Genomic DNA, 19,428 nt, shown 5'->3' on the forward strand with positions numbered 1-19,428 from the left:
TTACAATGTGAGTTACAGACACATATCGGTTACAATGGCTGTGACCGAAGCGCAGGGAACACAGTTTCTGTCACTTTAAAGTCATGTAGAAGGCATGCTACGCTTGCAAGATGCAGCTAGGTCGCACAATTAGCGCGTGTTCACGCGACTTCTCACCGTATCGCAATCTCGTTTCGCTGCGCGTTTGTTATAGGTGCGTACGCTTGGCTGTAGACAACATCAAGCAACAAAATTACTTAAAAAGAAAAAAGAGCACTCGGGTAGCACTAGCGCCACCACACCGTGAGAGAAACACACGGACCGGCGCTGTCTTTGATGGTCCTTTCTGACAGGTGCACTACTTTCTAGACTTACACCAACTCACCCGAGTGCGAGTCCTAAATTGCGTGCTTGCAAAAAGGCCTAAATATTCCTGGCTGTGTGCTTAAGTAGATTTGTCAATATGCCTGCCTTGTTGATTCTCTGTTTATTGGTGTGTAACTATGATTGCGATTGATGGTTGTTAGGGTTGCCTTTGCGCCGATGTAACAAGCCCCACCCGTTAGAAGAATACAATTGCTTGATAGTATTTGCGTCTTTCACAAGACCTATTTCCACCTTCTTCGTCTTTCAGGTGCATAAACATTGTGACTTCGCACCACAGTTCTTCATTTACGGCTAGTTGCATGCATTCGGATTGTTCTACTGTGTACTGTATTTTGCCATTGCGTTGGCAAACCAGTTTTTTCTCGTTTCAGGAATGTTATCCTTGCTCTAAGCCAACCACTTTTTTAGATTTCAGACAGCAAGCTCAGGCCGGAGAAAACAAGGCAGTGACTACTTTTCTTTACATTGTACAAAAATGACTCAGAAGGGGTAAACTGTGCTAAGGAAGACGCTACACAGAGAGATGTACACAAAGACAGGCGCAGAAGTGCAACTAATGTTTATTCTACGCAGAAACACACATCAATACACATACTGGCCTATCATTGCGCACGCGCGAAAAGCAAAAGCAAACGCAAAACATAACATATCAACAGCATGTGGTGAGCATTTTCACACACGCTCGTCGATAAACAACATCTCACTGTTGTGCAGCACAATCGACGTATCGCTTACACAGTCATTTCCCTTTTTCCTGACATGGTAAGCCTCGCAATCTCCCTTGCTCGGCTATTCTTGCACCTACATAATATCTAACTTGCTTGAAGAGTGGCTTACAGAGGGGCTTACACGGGAACGCCGAGCTATGATAAGGGAGATGTCCACTTGCGTGATTCATAATTGAAAGTTCGTGCTCGCGCAACCTCACGTTCACACACCTGCCAGTCTCTCCGACGTAAACTTCGCCGCAGGAAAGGGGAATCTGATAGACTACTCCAGCGCAGTAATCAACGTAGGAATTGTTGTGCTTCTTTCCGCACCCTTGCTGCCTATTGCTACCCCTGTAAATGCGTGAACACATCCCCGCAAGCTTGACAGGTGCCGAAAACACCACTTCCACGCGATATCTCTTCATGACCTTCTTAAGGTTATGGGACGTCTTGTGAACGTAAGGCACAACGCCACGTTTTTTGTTACGTTCACTTCCATTGTATATATTAGCGTTTTCCGTTCTTAACTTGTTTAATACTGCCTGCGCTGTGGAAGACACGACTGATTGCGGGAAACCAGCTTGATTTTTTAACCTTATAATCTGCGCTTTGAAGCTTTCTTGAGCGTTGTGGGGACAAGATTTTTTTAAAGCCGACATGATGCACTGGGAAGCTATAACACGCTGGATAGTTTTCGAATGTACTGAATCGTATGGCAACAATTCTTTTTGGGACCTTGATTTATACTTCCAGCACACATGATTGTCACAGAGTGTTATAACTATGTCTAAAAATTGAATTCGGTTATGTATTCTTAGTTCGTGGGTGGAGGTTAGCCATTTGCCATGGCACCTAAAAAGACTTAGAATCTCTGCAATGGCGTCTTCATATGTATTGGTGGGTCGCTTTTTTAAAAGTACAAGGAAGTCGTCAAAGTAAGAAAAAACAGAAACAACCTGGTCGCAGTCGAGCCCCTCATTCAACGCTCTGTCAATTTCTGATAAAAACACATGGCACAACAAAGGAGCAACACACCAGTGCGTCATGTCGGCTTTAAAGAAATCTTTCCCCCACAAAGCTCAAGAAAGCTTCGAAGCGTAGATTGTAAGGTTAAAGCAAGCTGGTTTCCCGCAGTGCGTCGTGTCTTCGGAGCGCAGGCAGTATTAAACAAGTTAAGAACGGAAAACGCTGGTATTGGCAATGAAAGTGAACGCAACAAAAAACGTGGAATTGTGCCTTATGTTCACAACACGTCCCATAACCTTAAGAAGGTCATGAAGAGATATGGCGTGGAAGTGGCGTTTTCAGCACCTGTCAAGCTTGCGGGGATGTGTTCGCGCATTGAAAGGGGTAACAATAGGCAGCGAGGTAGTGGAAAGAAGTACAACAATTCCTACGTTGATTGATGCGTTGGAGTAGTCTATCAGATTCTCCTTTCCTGCGGGAAAGTTTACGTCAGACAGACTGGCAGGTGTGTGAACGTGAGGTTGCGCGAACACGAACTTTCAATTATGAATCACGCAAGTGGACATCTCCCTAATCATTGCTCGGCGTGCACGTGTAAGCCAATCTGTAAGCCACTCTTCAAGCACGTTAAGATATTATATAGGTGTAAGAATAGCCGGGCAAGAGAGATTCGCGAGGCTTGCCATGTCAGGAAAAAGAGAAATGACTGTGTCAGCGATACGCCGATTGTGCTGTACAACAGTGAGATGTTGTTTATCGGCGAGCGTGTGTGAAAGGGCTCACCACATGTTGTTGATGTGCTATGTTTCGCGTTTGTTTTTGGTTTTCGCGCGTGTGCAATGATAGGCCCGTTTGTGTATTTATGTGTGTTTCTGCGTAGAATAAACTTTAGTTGCAATTCTGCGCCTGTCTTTGTGTACCTCTATCTGCGTAGCGTCTTCCTTAGCACAGTTTACCCCTTCTGAGAAAATGCGTCAATTCGCCCAACAACAAGTCCTTCTAAAGTACCAAAACAATTTGCGAATAGATAGGACACGGTGCGAGCAGGTTGTGAACATATTTCTCCGCTATATGGCGAGAAACGGATGAACTGAGCACTAAACGCACTTTTTATTGATGCAGTTAATGAAAGAACTGTATTGTATATTATAAATGGACGTTTCACGCTATGTACGTATGTGCGCTGGCTTTAAAAGCCTCTTGTTCTGGTACCTGCATGGGAGCTTGGGCTGTGCGCGTTCCCAGATGTTCCTAGAATGCCGTAGCTATATGGGTTCATCGAAGTGTCCGCACCCTGTAGTCGGCTGAGAGTGATGCGGCTGTAACTTCTGTGTTGGCATTGTACGGGCGTCTAAGCTTTTTGGGTAGTGTGGTCATGGCGGTACATCTGTGCTGACGTGTTACGCTTCGTCCGCTCGGAGGGAATTCGGTTCTGCGGTCTTCGCTGGCCACATGGCCGTGTCCCTGAGATCAGACCTCTTACGACGGGCGTTGTGCTGCTTCAGGCTGTCGAGCACAATCTCTCATTTGCCCGTTCCCGCTCATCAATTCTAGGACGGCTAATCTATTCGCGAGCTTTTCTCGCCATTTTTAACTTACGATAAGACTCATCTCTAGGACGCAGCGGGACGCCAGACCAGTGTTCGTGGTGAGCTTTCTGCGAGGCGATACCAACCACAGTGAAAACGCCTATACTACCTTTTTTATGCCTCTTAACCTTTCCTGAGCTCTACGCTCTCCTATTCTGTTCCCCTATATAGCCACCTCTGGTGTGAGGTAACTGCAGGTGAGCTCCCTGCTGAGGTAAATAATAGCCTTGGTGCACTTCCTTTTCTCTTCATTTTACATAGAATGACTCCTCTATCAGCGTTTCCCGTTACGAGCTGTCCGAGAGCTTTGCACCTTATAGCGTTTTCAACGCAGTTTGTTTCATAGCCGAACATTTTCGAAGTTTTATACGTTGATTATAACCTGGTTAATTTTTATGCGGGATAACTGTTTTGCGACGTTGTTTATAAAGCGCGAAGCAGTCTATGGGGTTTTTCCTAAAGGGCCCGAAGATATTCTACTACTACAAGTTCCTTTATGTACAATATAACATTCCTAAAATGCCTTACGGCTCACAGTTTCTGTTCCGAATATGCAGGTGTATCTGGCTGGAGTTGAACCCCTAGAAAGGATGATTATGGGCTATGCCGAAATGTTGTCCCTCGATTTACTTTTAAAATCAATAGTCTTTCTTGAGCTACGTACACATGAAGTTCTTGGTGTCTGTGTATTTATGCCTGTCTCTCTATCTCTTCCGGCCAAGCGTTAAAAGAATACTAGAGCGACACGTTTATATAGGGAAGACGTTTTCCACCCACTCATCTGGACACAGACTACCTACTTCTCAACATTGTTCAGGAAAAAAAAAAAACGTTGGGCCTATTTCAGGCAAGTCATGAGTGGTACTTGCATGCGTGGTCTTTACATTTGCACTGTTCTCTCAATTAAAAATATGTGGCTGCTTGCATTTTGAGATGGTCAATAAAATACAAGTTGCGTACAGTATTGTGACGTCAAAATACAAAGATAGCAGGTGACAAGCTTGGAACACGTTGCGGCGTCTCATGTTCAACAGTAACAAGAGGCTCCGGTGAATGACCCTCGAGCAGTGAAGCGCGTGATAATTGAATTGGCCATCAAATCTTCTGCGCGTTTTTCGTGGGAGTAGCGATCCGGGAGGAGATAAGCATGAAATATGCGCGAAGAGAAAAGAGAGGCATTCACGTAGCAGGTGCGAGCAGATGCGCCGACATTTTTTTATCAGGTGCGCGCTGATACAGCGCTACACATCCGCTCGGCTATCCGAAAAAGGCCACGCACTTTTAGTTCACTATGACTTAAGAAGCGATATAGGTATGTTGACACAACGTCTACAAAGATGCATAGCTTTGATGTCATTGCGTGTAACCGTGTAACATGTTCCTCTAATTACGGAATTCAGTGCGCTCAAATCGCTTTGCGATAGCTTTAGTACGCTTACTTGCCTAATTATATTAAACATGGCATACCGACAAAAAAAACAGTGTTTCCGTTTGACAGTTACCGCATTAGTGTATGTGTGTTTGCATAAATACAGAATGAAGACCATTTGAGCTCTGAATGTAACTAGAAATGTTCAGGATGACAGGTAACAACCCACATGCAAAAACACTGGTCTAAATTGGCTGGAACTGCTGTCAATGCACAAACGAAAAGCCTTAAATATTCATTAGACGATCAATCAGTTTTGAGTGCGTACGAAAGTAAACACGCAGTCTAAGCTCAGATCACTAACCGTGTACTTTGAGGTAGAAGTTCCAGAAGGCGTATCCATGCACGTTGGAGGCATTGCACTGGTAGACGGCCATGTCACTCTGATCTAGTTTCTCAATGGTTAGAACTCCCCCAAGAACCCTGTGACGACGGTTCGATTTGGCGGTTGCGATGGGTACACCGTTCACAAACCACTCCAGATTTGGCTTGGGGATGCCCGCGGCGACGCACTTGAACACAACCCCCTCCTCTGCAGCGGCTAGGGTGTTATTTGGCACACTCAGCCAATAAGGTGCCGCTTCCGCCTTGACGTACATAGTATGCTTCAGATCGGGCCCTGAGCCGTTGCCGACCCGGCACTCGTACGTTCCTTCGTCCTCAAATTGAACCGACTTGATGATCAGTGTCTTGTTGCCGTCGCTGTACATAAAACGGGGGAATGCTAGCTCTACGCCATCCTTAGACCAGGAAGTAACATTTAGCGGTGTTCCCCCGTAGATACACTGCAATTGCACTTTACTGCCACGAAGTGCCACCACCTTTTTGGGTGACAAGTACTGCGTGACAGGCGCGATCATTAGCTTCTCGTTTGGTCGCACAGGTTCCACATGGAGCCGGACTTTGTTGCCAAGATTGTACTGGTTTAAGAATGTGGACGTGGCGGAGCACGAGTAGACGGCATCCTCAAGTGCGTCGCCCATTTCAGCACGTGTAAAGTGCAACCCGCCGTCAGGGTCGGCTGTAATGCGCGACGAATTGATCGCGCGGATAGCACCGTTCTGGTGAAGAAGGAGCCAGGTTACACGAGGGCGCGGGTAGCCCGTTGGCGGATCACAGTAAAGAGAGAACGGCTCTCCCTCCTTCACGGACACATTCTTGGTTTCTTGGTCAGGAAAACTGTTCAGGTGAGCCTTGCGTAGAAACACGGTGTTCGAGACAGACGTGCCGAAATGGGTAGTGGCGTGGCACTGGTACAGTCCCTCGTCTTCGTCTACAGGTGTGAAAAAAACAAGCGGTCCATATTCGGGATGTCCCGACATGCGCCAGGCATTCGCTGAGTAGTTGAATTTTTTGTTGTTCTTGGTCCACCTTTTCCGGGGCTTGGGGTCGCCCTCCGCTTCGCGCTGCAATGCAATGGGCCTGGGGTCCTGATCCGGAGCCGAGGGAACGCGAAACAGCAACTCGTGAGGGGGGTGCCGTACAATGGCTGGGGGTGTTGCAGTGGTAGCTGTCCCCGAAACCACCAGGAGAAGTGTTGGCAGCACCAGTCTTTTCATACCTGTGTAACAAAGCGTTTTATACGTAGGTAGTTCGTATTTCATTACACGGGATTTTCGGTCTACACCCACCCTTTTACAATACTGGCTTCATTTGATCATCATTCACGCTTCAAAAACACAGCCTGAACATTAATACCAGTGAGACGCCGGCACGTGCGAGAGTACGCTCGCGCTGTTCCAGGCACGTGTCACGAGAGCACCGAGAAAGCGGAAATTTGAATTGTATTGGACAAAACCTCCGTTCAATGCATCAAGAGACGAGTGAGACAGAGATACGAAGGGCGTGATGGGCTTTAGCAGTGAGGGGATCACGGCGCCACAGCCATTATGGCGAATCACAGCTCTGCACTTCCGACAGCTTTCACGTTAACTGGAAGGGATTTATTTTTAAATGAAGTTGTCTACCTCCATCTCCCCTCTCTCTCTATATTTAAAAATCGTTTGTTTTTGGTATGTCAACGCAAACTATCGCCTTTGGAATCGAGTTGACCATGCAGTCATCGCTGGGAACAGGATAGGACGGAATGCCTGCGCTTGTCCTACCCGTAAACCGCCGATCGGTGCGCCGTCTTCTGTTTGTCGGCTCCATGATATCGCCAGTCAGCCGATTTAAATTAGTCACGCTGGGAATTTACACAATTGCATTTATAATTGCATCTTAGGGCCAAAGTGTTTCGCTACATCGAGAGAGCTCTACCCGCGGCTGCTGCAGATGAGGTGGCGGACATTCTCGCCTGTTTCATAGAGTAACCCTCCTCAAATAGGCGCGTCTAGAACATACAGCGGCATCTGAGCGCACGTGCATACCGCAGCTACTTTTCACCGATGAGCTTGGCGACCGCAGGCCGAGCCAACTCCTGCGGCGCATGACCCAACTCCTCGGCTCACGTGCCCAAGCCATGGACGTCGTATTGCTGGGCGAGCTCTTTTTGCAGCGCCTCCCTGCGAACGTGCAAATGGTCCCCACAACCGCGTCATCCATGGATCTCCATGGTAAACTTCTACCGTCGTTTTATCAGGAAGAACGCCACTCTGCTTGAGCCTCTTGACTTCCGGCGTTCCGGGTAGCGCTCTACCACCGACTTGGACTGGAATGCAATTAGACTGGAACGCTGAGGCAGCCTTTCGCGCCATCAAACGTGCGCTGGCCGACGCCCCTCTCCTCGCTCACCCGAATCCAGGACGTTCACTCGCACTCATGACGGACGCCTCGACTTCTGCTGTGAGCGCTGTCCTCCAACAGCACGTAAATGGCGCGTGGCAGCCCTTGGCCTTCTTCTCAAAACGCCTAACCACACCGAAAACCCGCTACAGTGTCTTCTGGCCTGAACGTTTGGCAATGTACCTGGCTGCGCATCATTTCAGACATCTTCTAGAGGGTTGCCAGTTCACCATCTTCACTGACCAAAAACCCTTGGCGTACGCCATCAGCCTGCCCGGCACCCATTACACGACACAAAAATGCGACAGCTTGCATACCTGTCCGAGTACACGACGGATATCAAGCATGTCAGTGGCGTTCACAACGAACCTTCGGATATTCTACGTCGCGTGGACGCCATTGCCTCCACTTCACCGCTTTTAATTGCACCCGACCACCGCCGACTGGCTGCTCAGGAAGCAGACGACACGGAGCTGCTCCGCCTTCGCACGTCGCCCGCTGCACTCCAGCTCGAAGACACGACACCCGACGGACAGGAGATCATTTGCGACTTGTCAACCGGAAAGCCACGACCGTTCGTACCCAAGCCTGCCGTCGCGATCTCTTCGAAGCCATGGACAGCATGGCCCATCCGGGAATTCGTGCCACGCAGAAACTCATCGCCGCTCGTTTTGTCTGGCCTCGCATGAACGACGACGTTCGCGACTGGGTCCGCGCCTGTGCACCATGCCAGCGCGCAAAGGTTCGCCGGTACCCAGTTGCGCCGGAAAAGACGTTCCTATGACCTGATGAACGCTTCACCGTCGTGCACATCGACCTCGTAGGTCCATTGTCCTTATTCTAAGGCTACCGCTACCTACTGACTTGGGTGGACGGATTCACATAATGCCTCAAGCCACACTCCTACCCAACATCTCCGCGCCCATGGTAGCGTCAGCATTCGTGTCGACGTGGGTAGTGCGCTTCGGATGCCCATCATCTATTGTCACCGAGCGCGGACGCCAGCTCAAGTTTACCTTGTTCGCAGAGCTCCTTCAAAACCTCGGCACGACCCGTTTGCATACGGCAGCGTACCGGCCACAAACAAATGGGCTCGTCGAGCGCTTTCACTAGCGACGTAAGGCCGTGCTCAAAACACGACTGCCCAATACAGTGTGTCCAGCGCTTGCCCCTCACACTGCTGGGCATACGCACCGCCTTGAAGACGTACCTCACGTGTTCTTCGGCTGAACACGTTTATAGCACCCAGATTCGATTACCGGCCCACCTGTTCGAGGTACCGTCTCAGACACCTTCCGCCGCGGACTACGTGAAATCTTTGCGATTGATCCTCGCTGACTTTCGACCGCAGCCTACACGTGAGCGAAAACCCTGAGCAGCCTATGCGCTTTCGGACCTTGAACAGGCAACACATGTATTTCTACGGGGTGGACCTTTGCAACCAGACTGTACTGGCCCTTTCCCTGTGATCGAGCGAGACTCGTCGAAGTACGTTCTGACGCTTCTCACGACACCGTAGTACTAGAGTGCCTGAAGCCGGAATACGTCACCACCGCCATCAATCCTACGAGTCTTCCCACCGTGGCTGCACACCACCGCAACTGTGATGTCGGCTTTATTCACCAGAGACTCACACCACTCCTCTCGTGGGGGGAGCCCTGTAGCGGCAAGCCACAGTGTCAGTGGCAGCAGCGTGACGTAGGCCAAAGAGCGCGCTCACCCGCCGGAAGGCCAGCGCGCCCCTGGCATCAGTAGATGGAGACCCCAAATCGTTCAAGAATAAATCCCGCTTTGCTGCGTGTCTGGTCCTCTCCTTCAACACCTCCGTGGCATGCGCTCTGCAACCCCATTTAATTGAGCCCGTCTCTTCTTCAGCTTTGATAAAATGAGGCGGACGCCATCCACCACGATCGCTCGTTACAGAAAAGGTGCTGGCTGTCGCTTTCAAGGGCAAACAGCAGACTGCAATTACGGGATTTTTGAACAATGAAATGTCTATATGGCCTACTGCTTCGTAATAGCACTGAACGGTTGTTTATACTAACTTTCCTGAGCTCTAAATACCTTTATTTCTAACAGAGATGGCGTACTCTTGCAGTTTGAATTAACGAGCGTCTACTCTAAGTTTGACCGGACCTACAGCATACACGCTAAATAGCAAATACTGGTAAAAATGGGGCAACTTACGCGGCCTGCAAAACGTCGGCCACCACGGTTCCGGAGTCATTGCGGCGAGACTCAAGTGCACCGGTTACACATGCTCCCGGCGCTCGCTGAGCTGTTGTTCAAAACAGGCCCGTGTTTCCTATCTTTGGGTTCGCTGCCGTCAAGATGCCCCGACGGAAGTCCAGAGCGTAGAGAGATTTCACCGGCCCAGCATAGATAGACGCCGTCGGGCAAAGAAAAGTCAGACGAGACGGCTGAGAGTGTTGTTAAACACTTGTGTTTCCGTTCGCGAGAGTCCAGTACTCAAGAAGTTGCCACAAATGGGTGGCTGTAAGCTCGGTTAGTCGGTGACTGTGACGCAAAGGGTCACGGTAAGAAAAGTATTGCTTGAGCCACTATAGCTTTTCAAAAAAACCATTGGAAATGTATGTTACGCAACAGTAAAAAAGGACAATTATCCGTAACGTTGGCAGCGTTCGTCACGCTTTGTTATTTTCGTTAGGCCAGCAGCAATTCAAAGTCGTGCCTCAATGTGAGCTTAACCGTGTTTTTTGAACATTAGGATGGCGTACAACGATATCTTTCTAAAGGCCGACTATCTAGTATTCGGTATCAACGTTTTGAATAGAAAGCTTGTGTCCCCTACGCAGAATTTGTAAATTTGAAATGGTTACCCAGTGGGAAACCACAAAAAAAAATTCCTGTAGTTTGTCCTATTTTTGCGTGTCGTACTCTCGTCTTGTCATGTGCTTGTGGTGTCATCATTCTGATCTTCGGTCATGTGTCGTATCCCTGTCGAGATTCTGATGTTCCGTCGAGCCATATTCCTGTCTTGTCGTGATCTTGATGCTCCATCAGTAGTTGCACATGGTTTTAATCTTATTGCCCTTTCTGAAGAGTAGAGTAAATGTAACGTATTTAATTTTTAACGGACAACACCAGGTAAATTCATTCCATGGGATGGAACGGAGAGTACACGTAGTGTAACATGTTTAGCATTAAAGGCCCCCTCCTCCCATTGAAGTACAGGTTCGTTGTCCATTGACTAGAAATGGTAAACTTGCACGCTAGTTGTCCTCTACTCCCCTGCCATGACCCAATTCTAAAATTGTAAGTTTCAATTATACATAGAATGTGTGCAGAGGAAAGCGGTAAAAATATCTGTTCCATTGGAGGAAAGAAACAAACAGCTGCAAAGCTATCCTCATGACAGAATTGTTTTGTTGCGGCTGTTGTCATTTGTGTGGACAGCTGCATATATCGCGACGTATTGTGCCATGGCACTGATGGCAGCCGTCTTTGCAGTGACTACAAGATTCTGTCGTCACGACAGACGACTATGTCAGGACAGCATGTTGACTGTCGTAGCGACAGGCAGTTCTGCTGTGACTACAGGAATGTTTGTCGTCGAAAAAATTGACTTTTTCGTTACGGCATAAATCAGTGCCGTACCAACAGATGGCTTTGTCTTAATAACATGACTTCTGTTCCCAAAACAACGTTTCTTGTCGCACTGAAGGAATTCGCGTTCCGTTTGTGCGGTATTCCTGTTGCCATTTTAGTCTGAGTAGACGTACGAATACAGACGAAATAAGGACACTTGTTTTTGTCCAACAGTTTTTGAAATCATCGCTGTAATTTCACGCCCTTCACATCTAGGATTTCAGAATAAGATACAGAAAGACATCTGTAAACCCTACTACCGTGACACTGACACTCTTACACTGTGAGGAATGGTTCCAAACAGCGGCACGATTTCTGGGGCTTTCATGCCCCGGCTCGGATATTCACCTTAACAGAGTTTTATATCAGATCTCGTATTTACCTCGTCCGTCTTTTCCAGGCTTGATGTGTGCACACGCTGCATCACCTGAGAGGCAGGCGTGCATGGATGGGGTAGAAGCCGTGACCGGCGAAACAAAAAAAAAAAAAAAAACGCTGTGCGCCCGTAGCAGGCGCTAAACTTGTTGATTCTGTAACCTTGTTGAAAGAAAACAAGAGTGTTTCTCGGTCCTTGTTTATTTTTACTTGTTACCCACCACCTGAGGCCAACATCGTTTCCCTTGTGCAGTCAGGCGAACCGCGTCTTGCCGTACAGAAATAGCAGCACCAGCAGAAGTTTCAGAGCGCTGTATAGCGCGTAAATTATGATAGCTCAATTACCTTGTTTGCGAACGCGCAGTCGAAACAGTAATGAGCTGTTGCTAGTATTCTGCTATCTTACAACCACAAGCGCGTCGTTTGTTTCGCGTTCATTACGTAGAGGTCCGTCTTAAACTTTAGTGTCGTGGTAAGTTTCTTGCTTACAGAACAACGCTTCGGGTACGCACCTGCACAGTCGAAGCAGTGGGCAGAACCATCAACCGAATAAACCACGCAACACTACACTTGTATCACCAGGGAGGAAAATTGGGGTATAAGCAAAAACTACGAGTGAGTGGGAGTGAGTGAGTACGATTTTATTGAAATGAGAGAAGTGCTGTTGTCCACCTGCCTGCAGCCCACTCGCGACACAGCGTCCCCCAGATATGATGCGTACCCCAAAGCAGACTGTGCATTCGCTAACAAATAGAAACAAGCAGGTATTCGCTCGCCAAAAGAGCGAGTGCAGGCATTTTTAAGACGAGCAACACGTGGGACGTACTGTTTTTCAAACGACACCGCCATAATGGGTTGGTACAGGAAAAAGCGTGGCTGACTTCACATCCCTTATTTCTCCGTAATGAAAACCGACCAATAGTCGTATCGGGCCGTCTGTCCTGAAATGCCAGTGCACCAACCTCTCTTGTAATGATGATGATAATAATGTATCGCAGGAAATAGCGCATACCCACTCAGCGGGTACTGGCCGAAAAGAAATTGTTATTGCTGCCAATTGAACTGGACACGATAGAAGTACCGATAACGATAGGAAAAACTGGGCTGGCTGCAAAAGAAAATTAAAAGGAGAGGATTGCGGAGAGAAAAAAAGTGTCAGCATAATCAAAAAATTTTTGACGCTGTTCACAATCCGTCAGTGGAAGCAAGGAGGGGACGGCGTTGCACAACGCTATGACTGCGGCCGAGATTTGTGCCCCGGAAGACGAAATTCTAATCCCGTCCGTCTAACGACGACGATAGTTCAAACGCGAAGGTTTGTAGCGTACGAAAACCGAATGGCCAAGGGCCAAAGTAATAGCCGGTGCTATCAAATTACAAGCGTCAGCGGTCAAAGTGAAAACTGCCTGCTAAGCGAAGTCCAAACTCAGACGACTGCAAATGAATCCCTCAAGAGCAAGCTGAGCGCGTCCTCACCCCACCCAGTCGTCGCCATTCGAAATGAAACATTTAAATCCGTTTTAAAATCTAAACTCCTTCGACCATGTAGGAATGGTGATTTTCTATAGTGTTTGGCTTAAAAAGGCAAGGGACAAGGTTGGAGTCGGACTTTGGAAAGCGTTCTTTCTTGTGTCACCATCACCAACATCCTTCGCCTAATTCTGAATGCTAGCTACCTTAATGAATGACAAGCCCTTATCCAACAATGAAAAACACTGATAACTCACTGTGACATAGAACACTTGGCTTCTTCAGAACGTAACGGGCGCAGGCATCTTCCATAATGCAAAGCTGTACACCGAGGCTTTCAGTACCCAAGCAACTTTTTGCAAACATTTGTGGTCTGTTTGGGTCACGTCGCTACTCATGCATTTCGTACCACTGGAGGCTGAAATGTCTGTCTTTGGGATCGCTGAAGTTCCGCAAAACCATTTTGCACTGCCACCTTGAGTTCTTCGAGAGCTCTTGCCTGACGGTCAAGGGCAGCGAGTAGTGTCGAGGAGTACTGAAAAATATCAAAATATCATGCCGGCACTTTTAAACTGTTGTTACAATGCCTAACAGCACTGCAGCAGAACATTTTCTTGCAAGGAATCACTGCCAAAGAGGCACATCCTTACTGAAGCACGTACTTTTTTTTCCAGCTACGTTTTGACGCTTGTAAGTTTTGTGCATTTTCTGGTTTTGTGTGCGTCCTTTATACCACCTTTGCAGTTGCCTGGTCACGTCTTGCGTTTTTCCGAATTTTCTTCCTCTCATTTTATCATTTGTTATACCCTCCCCCCAGAGTAGGGTAGCCAACCGGACAGTATCCTGGTTAACATCCCTGCCTTTCCTGTACTGTTCCTTCCTTCCTTCCTTAAACAATGGACGCAATTCAAAACCCTGTACTTGTTCCTATCTAAAACGCATAATCTCTCACACTCGAGACAAAGAATAAACCTGTACATCGTACACGTTACAGTGTAATAATAAGAGCCACAATTCTGTTTTCTAGCCCTTCAAGACCATGCAACCCTGATGGCCGGAATATTCACTTATTTTTCAAATTCTCGAAGCTGCAGGTGTCTAAACAAAAAAAAAATAGTGGAAATAACAGCGCACCTAAAATAGTCACACATAATGAATGAAGAAATAAAAATATGTATCCTTCATGTCACACTATATTAACACTAAGTGCGGGCACGTTCGCACACTAGATGAAGGCCCGTATATTACTTTTCAAAGAAAGAAAGATTGCGGGACATGACATCCGGGAACACTGGGTATTAATGCCATTCGAGTGGCAGAAGCGACAACATTAGAAAAGCAGTGAACAAGGCCAGCCCTACTTCATTTCAAAAGTTTCCTGGAAAGCACCGAGAAGCTAAAAAGTTTTTGCTCTGCTCAATGTATTTTCGTGCGAAACACCCTCTGAAAAGTGATTTCTTTGTGTAAATCCTAAGGCTTGAAAAAAAAAGCGACCACCTTTTTTAAATGACTACCTACAATTGGTTGACGTAATCTGCATGTGGGAAGACAACGAATCTGCTATGGAAAACGTTTTCCTAGGGAGTAATTTACCAAAAAAGACAGACTTTGCTTCCGTCTCCTTAGAGAATTTCCGCTTATTTACACTAACGCGCGGAAGAAGTTCGACAAAACTCACTTCCTTGAGGCCATTTTTGGGGAGTGATTACTATGCGCATATAATCATGCTATGTTAACATGGTTGCCCAAAGGTATTACCAATCAACCCGTTTTCATTTTTATTAAATTATTACTGTCAATTTTTCAGTGATATAAAGACAAGACGCTCCGCGTAAAGAACGAGACTATAAGAAAACAGGACGGCTGCCGACTCACAACTGAATTTTATGGTAAAGACGAACATTATTATATATGGCTTCTTGCTCGTGCGAACAAGGAACCCAGTGTTATCCGTATATCTACCTGTTTGAACATTTCTACTCATTCCCTTACATAGTGAGGAAGACTCGCTAACACAAGTTGCACGGTTCTTGCTTGTCAAAAAAAACTTTTCAATTCATTTCCAAAGACAGTTGAAGGCAGCGCGAAAGCAAAAAGTACATCTAAGTGCATCCCTTAATGTGCGCCCAATCGATCGTCAACAGTTGGAAAGCCCAAACCTCAAGCGACGAAGAAACCCATGCGATTATTTCTCATGCCCTAAGTTAACGCATCTACGAACTATCTAAGCGTATACAATACCTGGCGTAAAAGATAAGGGTATGCTACTTTAATCTTCTTCATGACCGATGCGTGTATTGTCCTATCTAGAACCGTTCCTTTTTCGGGATGTTCAAGTAGCCGTTTTGAAACAATTGAAGCCCGGTTTTACGCGCGCTCCATCTGTCCAGAGCTTGTGGGAGCTTTTTGTCCAGAGAGTTTTGCCCCCAGCATTTCATGTGTTATCTGAGCTTTTGGGTCGGCCAACCAGTCCGCAGAGAATTTGATTATTTTTTTCACGGGCGGCCATCGGTTCCCCTAAAAAAGCTTTCCCTCTAAATCTTAACTTACTGCGCCATAGGCCATCGGACACAAAGTTACGATGATTTCAAACGTCCCGCGAAAGCTAAAATCAGCGCCTTGCGGACACCTACCGGCATCTCAGGTATTTATTGACAATTCGTTTTTTAGTTTGTCAGCTTTTGTTGACATTTCGCGTGTGGAGACCGCACTGAGAGTGAGTTGCGCGAAAATGGCGTCCACTATACGGTGGCTTCGGCAAAAGCCGACAGGTGTGGCAGGGACTTCGCCAGCTGCTGCTTCTCATTTTTGTTACCCCAGCAGCAGTGAAGACTGTAACAACGATGTTGATTCGTCAGGTGTTATTTCTGATGAAGGCCCTCCCAGTCAACGGCCTCAAACTTTTACACGTGCTGGGGAAAGGTTCGATTTTAACTTCGCGCTCTATTTATAAAAAAAACGGGATTCACATCTGAAGACTGCCGCTTTACTTGCATGTGTAGGATCTGGACAACGTCGACGGCGATATTTTGCCAAATGCACCGCGCTGTATCACGTAATCACCTTCAAGATAGCCTGGCACTTGAGTCAGATTAGCGCTGCGGAGCGACGCGCGCCGCTTCTCCAAAACGCTGCATTTTTTTCTTGCTTTTTCACCTCTGAAGTGAAAAGAATTTTGTGCGAGAACACAAACAAGTATGCTTAGATGCAGATTTTATAGAGTCCAACTTAGTCTCGAGTGGGTTCGCGGAGTGGCACAGCCATCTGGACCCTGAGGTTAAGGGGCCCTCAAAAGTCCAGAAGTTGGAGTAAAGCGTTTAGGTATATATTAAGTCATAGCTTAGGAACGTAGGAACAAGTTGTATATCTTAGAATCTCTAAACATTTTGAGGCTCAGTATAAATGCCTGTACACATTGTGTGCATGCTGTTTTTGTGCATTTTTTTAATGTTTGGCCAATAAACTAGAAATAAAAATAAGTACCTATAACCAAACTTCTATAATGCGTTTGAAAGAGCAGTATATAAGCTACAATTTTATGCATAGCATTGCTAGATGTCTATAGCTCAAGAACCAAACATTTTGTGGTTTTGGCCGTTTTTTCCTCGTAACGAAAGTGAAAAGCCTATCAACTCGCGGAGTATACTCGTTCCGGTTTCGTGCCCTGCGCTGTTGTTTCGGTCATGAGCGGCTGACGGTGCTTGTTCGCAAGCAGTACAATATTGTGGGGAGAGAACATATGCCTTGTTTGTCATGGACAAATGGTCGTCCCTTTGGCGGTCATTTACACGGCAACCGGTGTGGCCGATGTGCACGTTTCCACATGTTAGCGCTACCATTAAACAACTCCACTTACGTATTAACACAGCTTGAATTGCTCACTGTGGTGTAACATGCTCCTTTTTTGCAAGCAATGGTCTCGTTTGAACAATTAATAAACTTGGGGCACCAGCCAGCCGACTTGTGAGGGGCAAAAAAGACTACCGGCCCTCCGTACCTCTGGCTCCATTTTATGGTGTGTGCCACTCTGCAGGCATACTGTAAAACTACAGGGTTATTCTCTTAAAAGCACCGGTTCCGTAGGGCCCAGCACCCGTTTTTTTGCAACAAGACTGGGCCACTTCCATGAATACCACCAAGAAGCTAAAACCAGCCGTCTTGAACCTGGTCACGTGCTTGACGTTACTGTTTTGAACATTGTGGCGGTATGACTTATCTATTGCTGCTTGAATACGAGCTTTACCAACCAACCTTTTGAGTGTCTTTGAGTGTGCGGACTTATAAGGAAAAAAACCTTTCCTACCCTTGTCCAGCAATGCCAACACACACTTTAAATAGGCCTTGGAATTCTAATACCAGGTTTAAGCTCCCCAAGTTCTTATCCACTCTTAATCTCTCTGTGCCGTCATCTGTCTTTGGAACCATCGCTGAGCCTCGCCTAGGCTGGTCTCTGGATTGTGGCGTAGTACGGCATTTACAGCTTTCGTATTAAAGCGGTGGCATCAAGAGCAGCCAGAGATAACGGTAGTGCTGGTAATGTAAAACTGCTGGAGCATACCTTTTGGTTTTGGTCCATGGCTCGTTCATGGCAAGCCAGCATGTCCGCTCTCGCACGTTCAACAGCATCGATCAGCGGCTGTGTCTCACTAGCACTGGGTTCCAACGGTTCGTCCGTCTCCGGTGGAGTGGAGGTGGGGACGCTGGGATTCGTACTAGACGGTTGCGTTTCTTGAGGCAGAAGAATAAGAAGATTAAGATATTAAGAAGATTAGTCGTAACAGGTACGCTATGTGTACTATGAACTGAAACACTGAAAGAAACTTTGCTCTCGCCAGGTACGAAAGAATGGTCATAGGAAGAAGAGCAGTTACTGCCGATTGCATGTCGGCTTACGAAAATTTTCCAAGCCGGACACGCTTGACACTAGCTTTAAGAAAAGTACTTTGAGCATTCTCAAAAAATGACAGCCAATTCCGGTGTCGTAAACGCAGACATTGCGCACCTTTAAGGCAGTCCTATTATCGTTTGCAGCGTTGAGTCAGCGCCGGATAAAACTAATCAGTAGGCCTGTACCTGACGCTAACCTCAAATTCATGAAAATATTGTTTCAGGAACTGTACCCACGAAGGCTGTGATGTTGCCGCATAATTTCCGTAGCAAATAATGCCCTCAAACGCTCCCGCCTGAAAAAGCCTGATGATGCCGGCGTTCAACTCGCCAGTGAAGCATAGATCTGATACAAAAATACGCAGAAACCCGATTAGCGAGCTGATATTGGTAACGCATATATGACTGAATTCCAGCCGCACCGAGCCCTCGGAGCGCCAGTCAACATAATAATCACCACCACGAACCCACCAATGCCCTCCGGTAAAAGAACGGCGCTCCTGACGATATCTCACACAACTTGGTTGCTAACCCCACTAGGGGATAGTAATGAAAAACAAGACAAAACCCGGCTGTTGAGAAATGGCTGCCTAGCTAGGATAATTTAGCGTGCCTTCATTTGCCGGGATCGAAGCGGAAACGAGGCAAATATAAAATATTCTATAGTTACGAGCCTTGGATGATATAGTCAGAGGCAAGGGAAGGCAAACTCGAGAGGGCAGGAGGGAGTGTAGACGAAAAAACGCCCACAGAGCTCAGACAGAAACACTGCGGTTTTGCTAAATAAAATCAGGATGCTTGCCCCCTATGCTTATTGCCTATTTGCCTCAATAAGAAAATATGAGAACTTCATACAACATTTCAACCATCCTCTCAAACAAGTCACGTTCATACAGGTTGCAGCTTCTGTGAAGTGATATCTCTGCGTATTTTTGACGTACGCGCGTCTAAGAGATTCCCCGATGGTAGACCTTAGCTTGCACTACATTAGGAAGTTCGAACGATAACTGGTATTCTAAAGCATTTACAGACCGCACTGACTTCCACTGACAGCCCTCGGCAGCTGACTTGAATCCCAGCTGACATCATTTCGTTGCGCGACAAAACAGGGGTTTTGTTGCCAAGTAGAAGAACATACCTAAAGAAAAAAATTGGCGCAGCTTGCATAAGTGGTGTAAGCCTGTACCAGCAGCAGGGCTTGTGACCCTTCTCTATACGTCGGAAACCCGACTGTTATTCCTGACATAAATTTATGAGTTTCCCGCTGAAAGTTCTCTGTCACTGGCAGGCCCGGATCGTTTTG

At 47.0% G+C, this 19,428-nt stretch overlaps 1 protein-coding gene across 1 annotated transcript in view; it reads right to left on the reverse strand.

Annotated features, from left to right (window-relative positions):
* The window catches only part of LOC144159810 (uncharacterized), a 79,134-nt gene that overhangs the window by 23,489 nt on the left and 36,217 nt on the right, over positions 1-19,428 (reverse strand). Inside the window, exons 7-9 of the mRNA XM_077691492.1 lie at positions 17,797-17,966; positions 13,635-13,773; positions 5,365-6,621 (exon numbers count right to left, since the gene is read on the reverse strand). Coding sequence (XP_077547618.1) covers positions 5,365-6,621; positions 13,635-13,773; positions 17,797-17,966 — 1,566 coding nt within the window. The remainder of the gene's footprint in view (positions 1-5,364; positions 6,622-13,634; positions 13,774-17,796; positions 17,967-19,428) is intronic.

Source organism: Haemaphysalis longicornis, unplaced genomic scaffold, assembly GCF_048455015.1.
Source record: "Haemaphysalis longicornis isolate Haplotype H1 unplaced genomic scaffold, Haemaphysalis longicornis Haplotype H1 scaffold_10, whole genome shotgun sequence".
NCBI lineage: Eukaryota > Metazoa > Arthropoda > Arachnida > Ixodida > Ixodidae > Haemaphysalis > Haemaphysalis longicornis.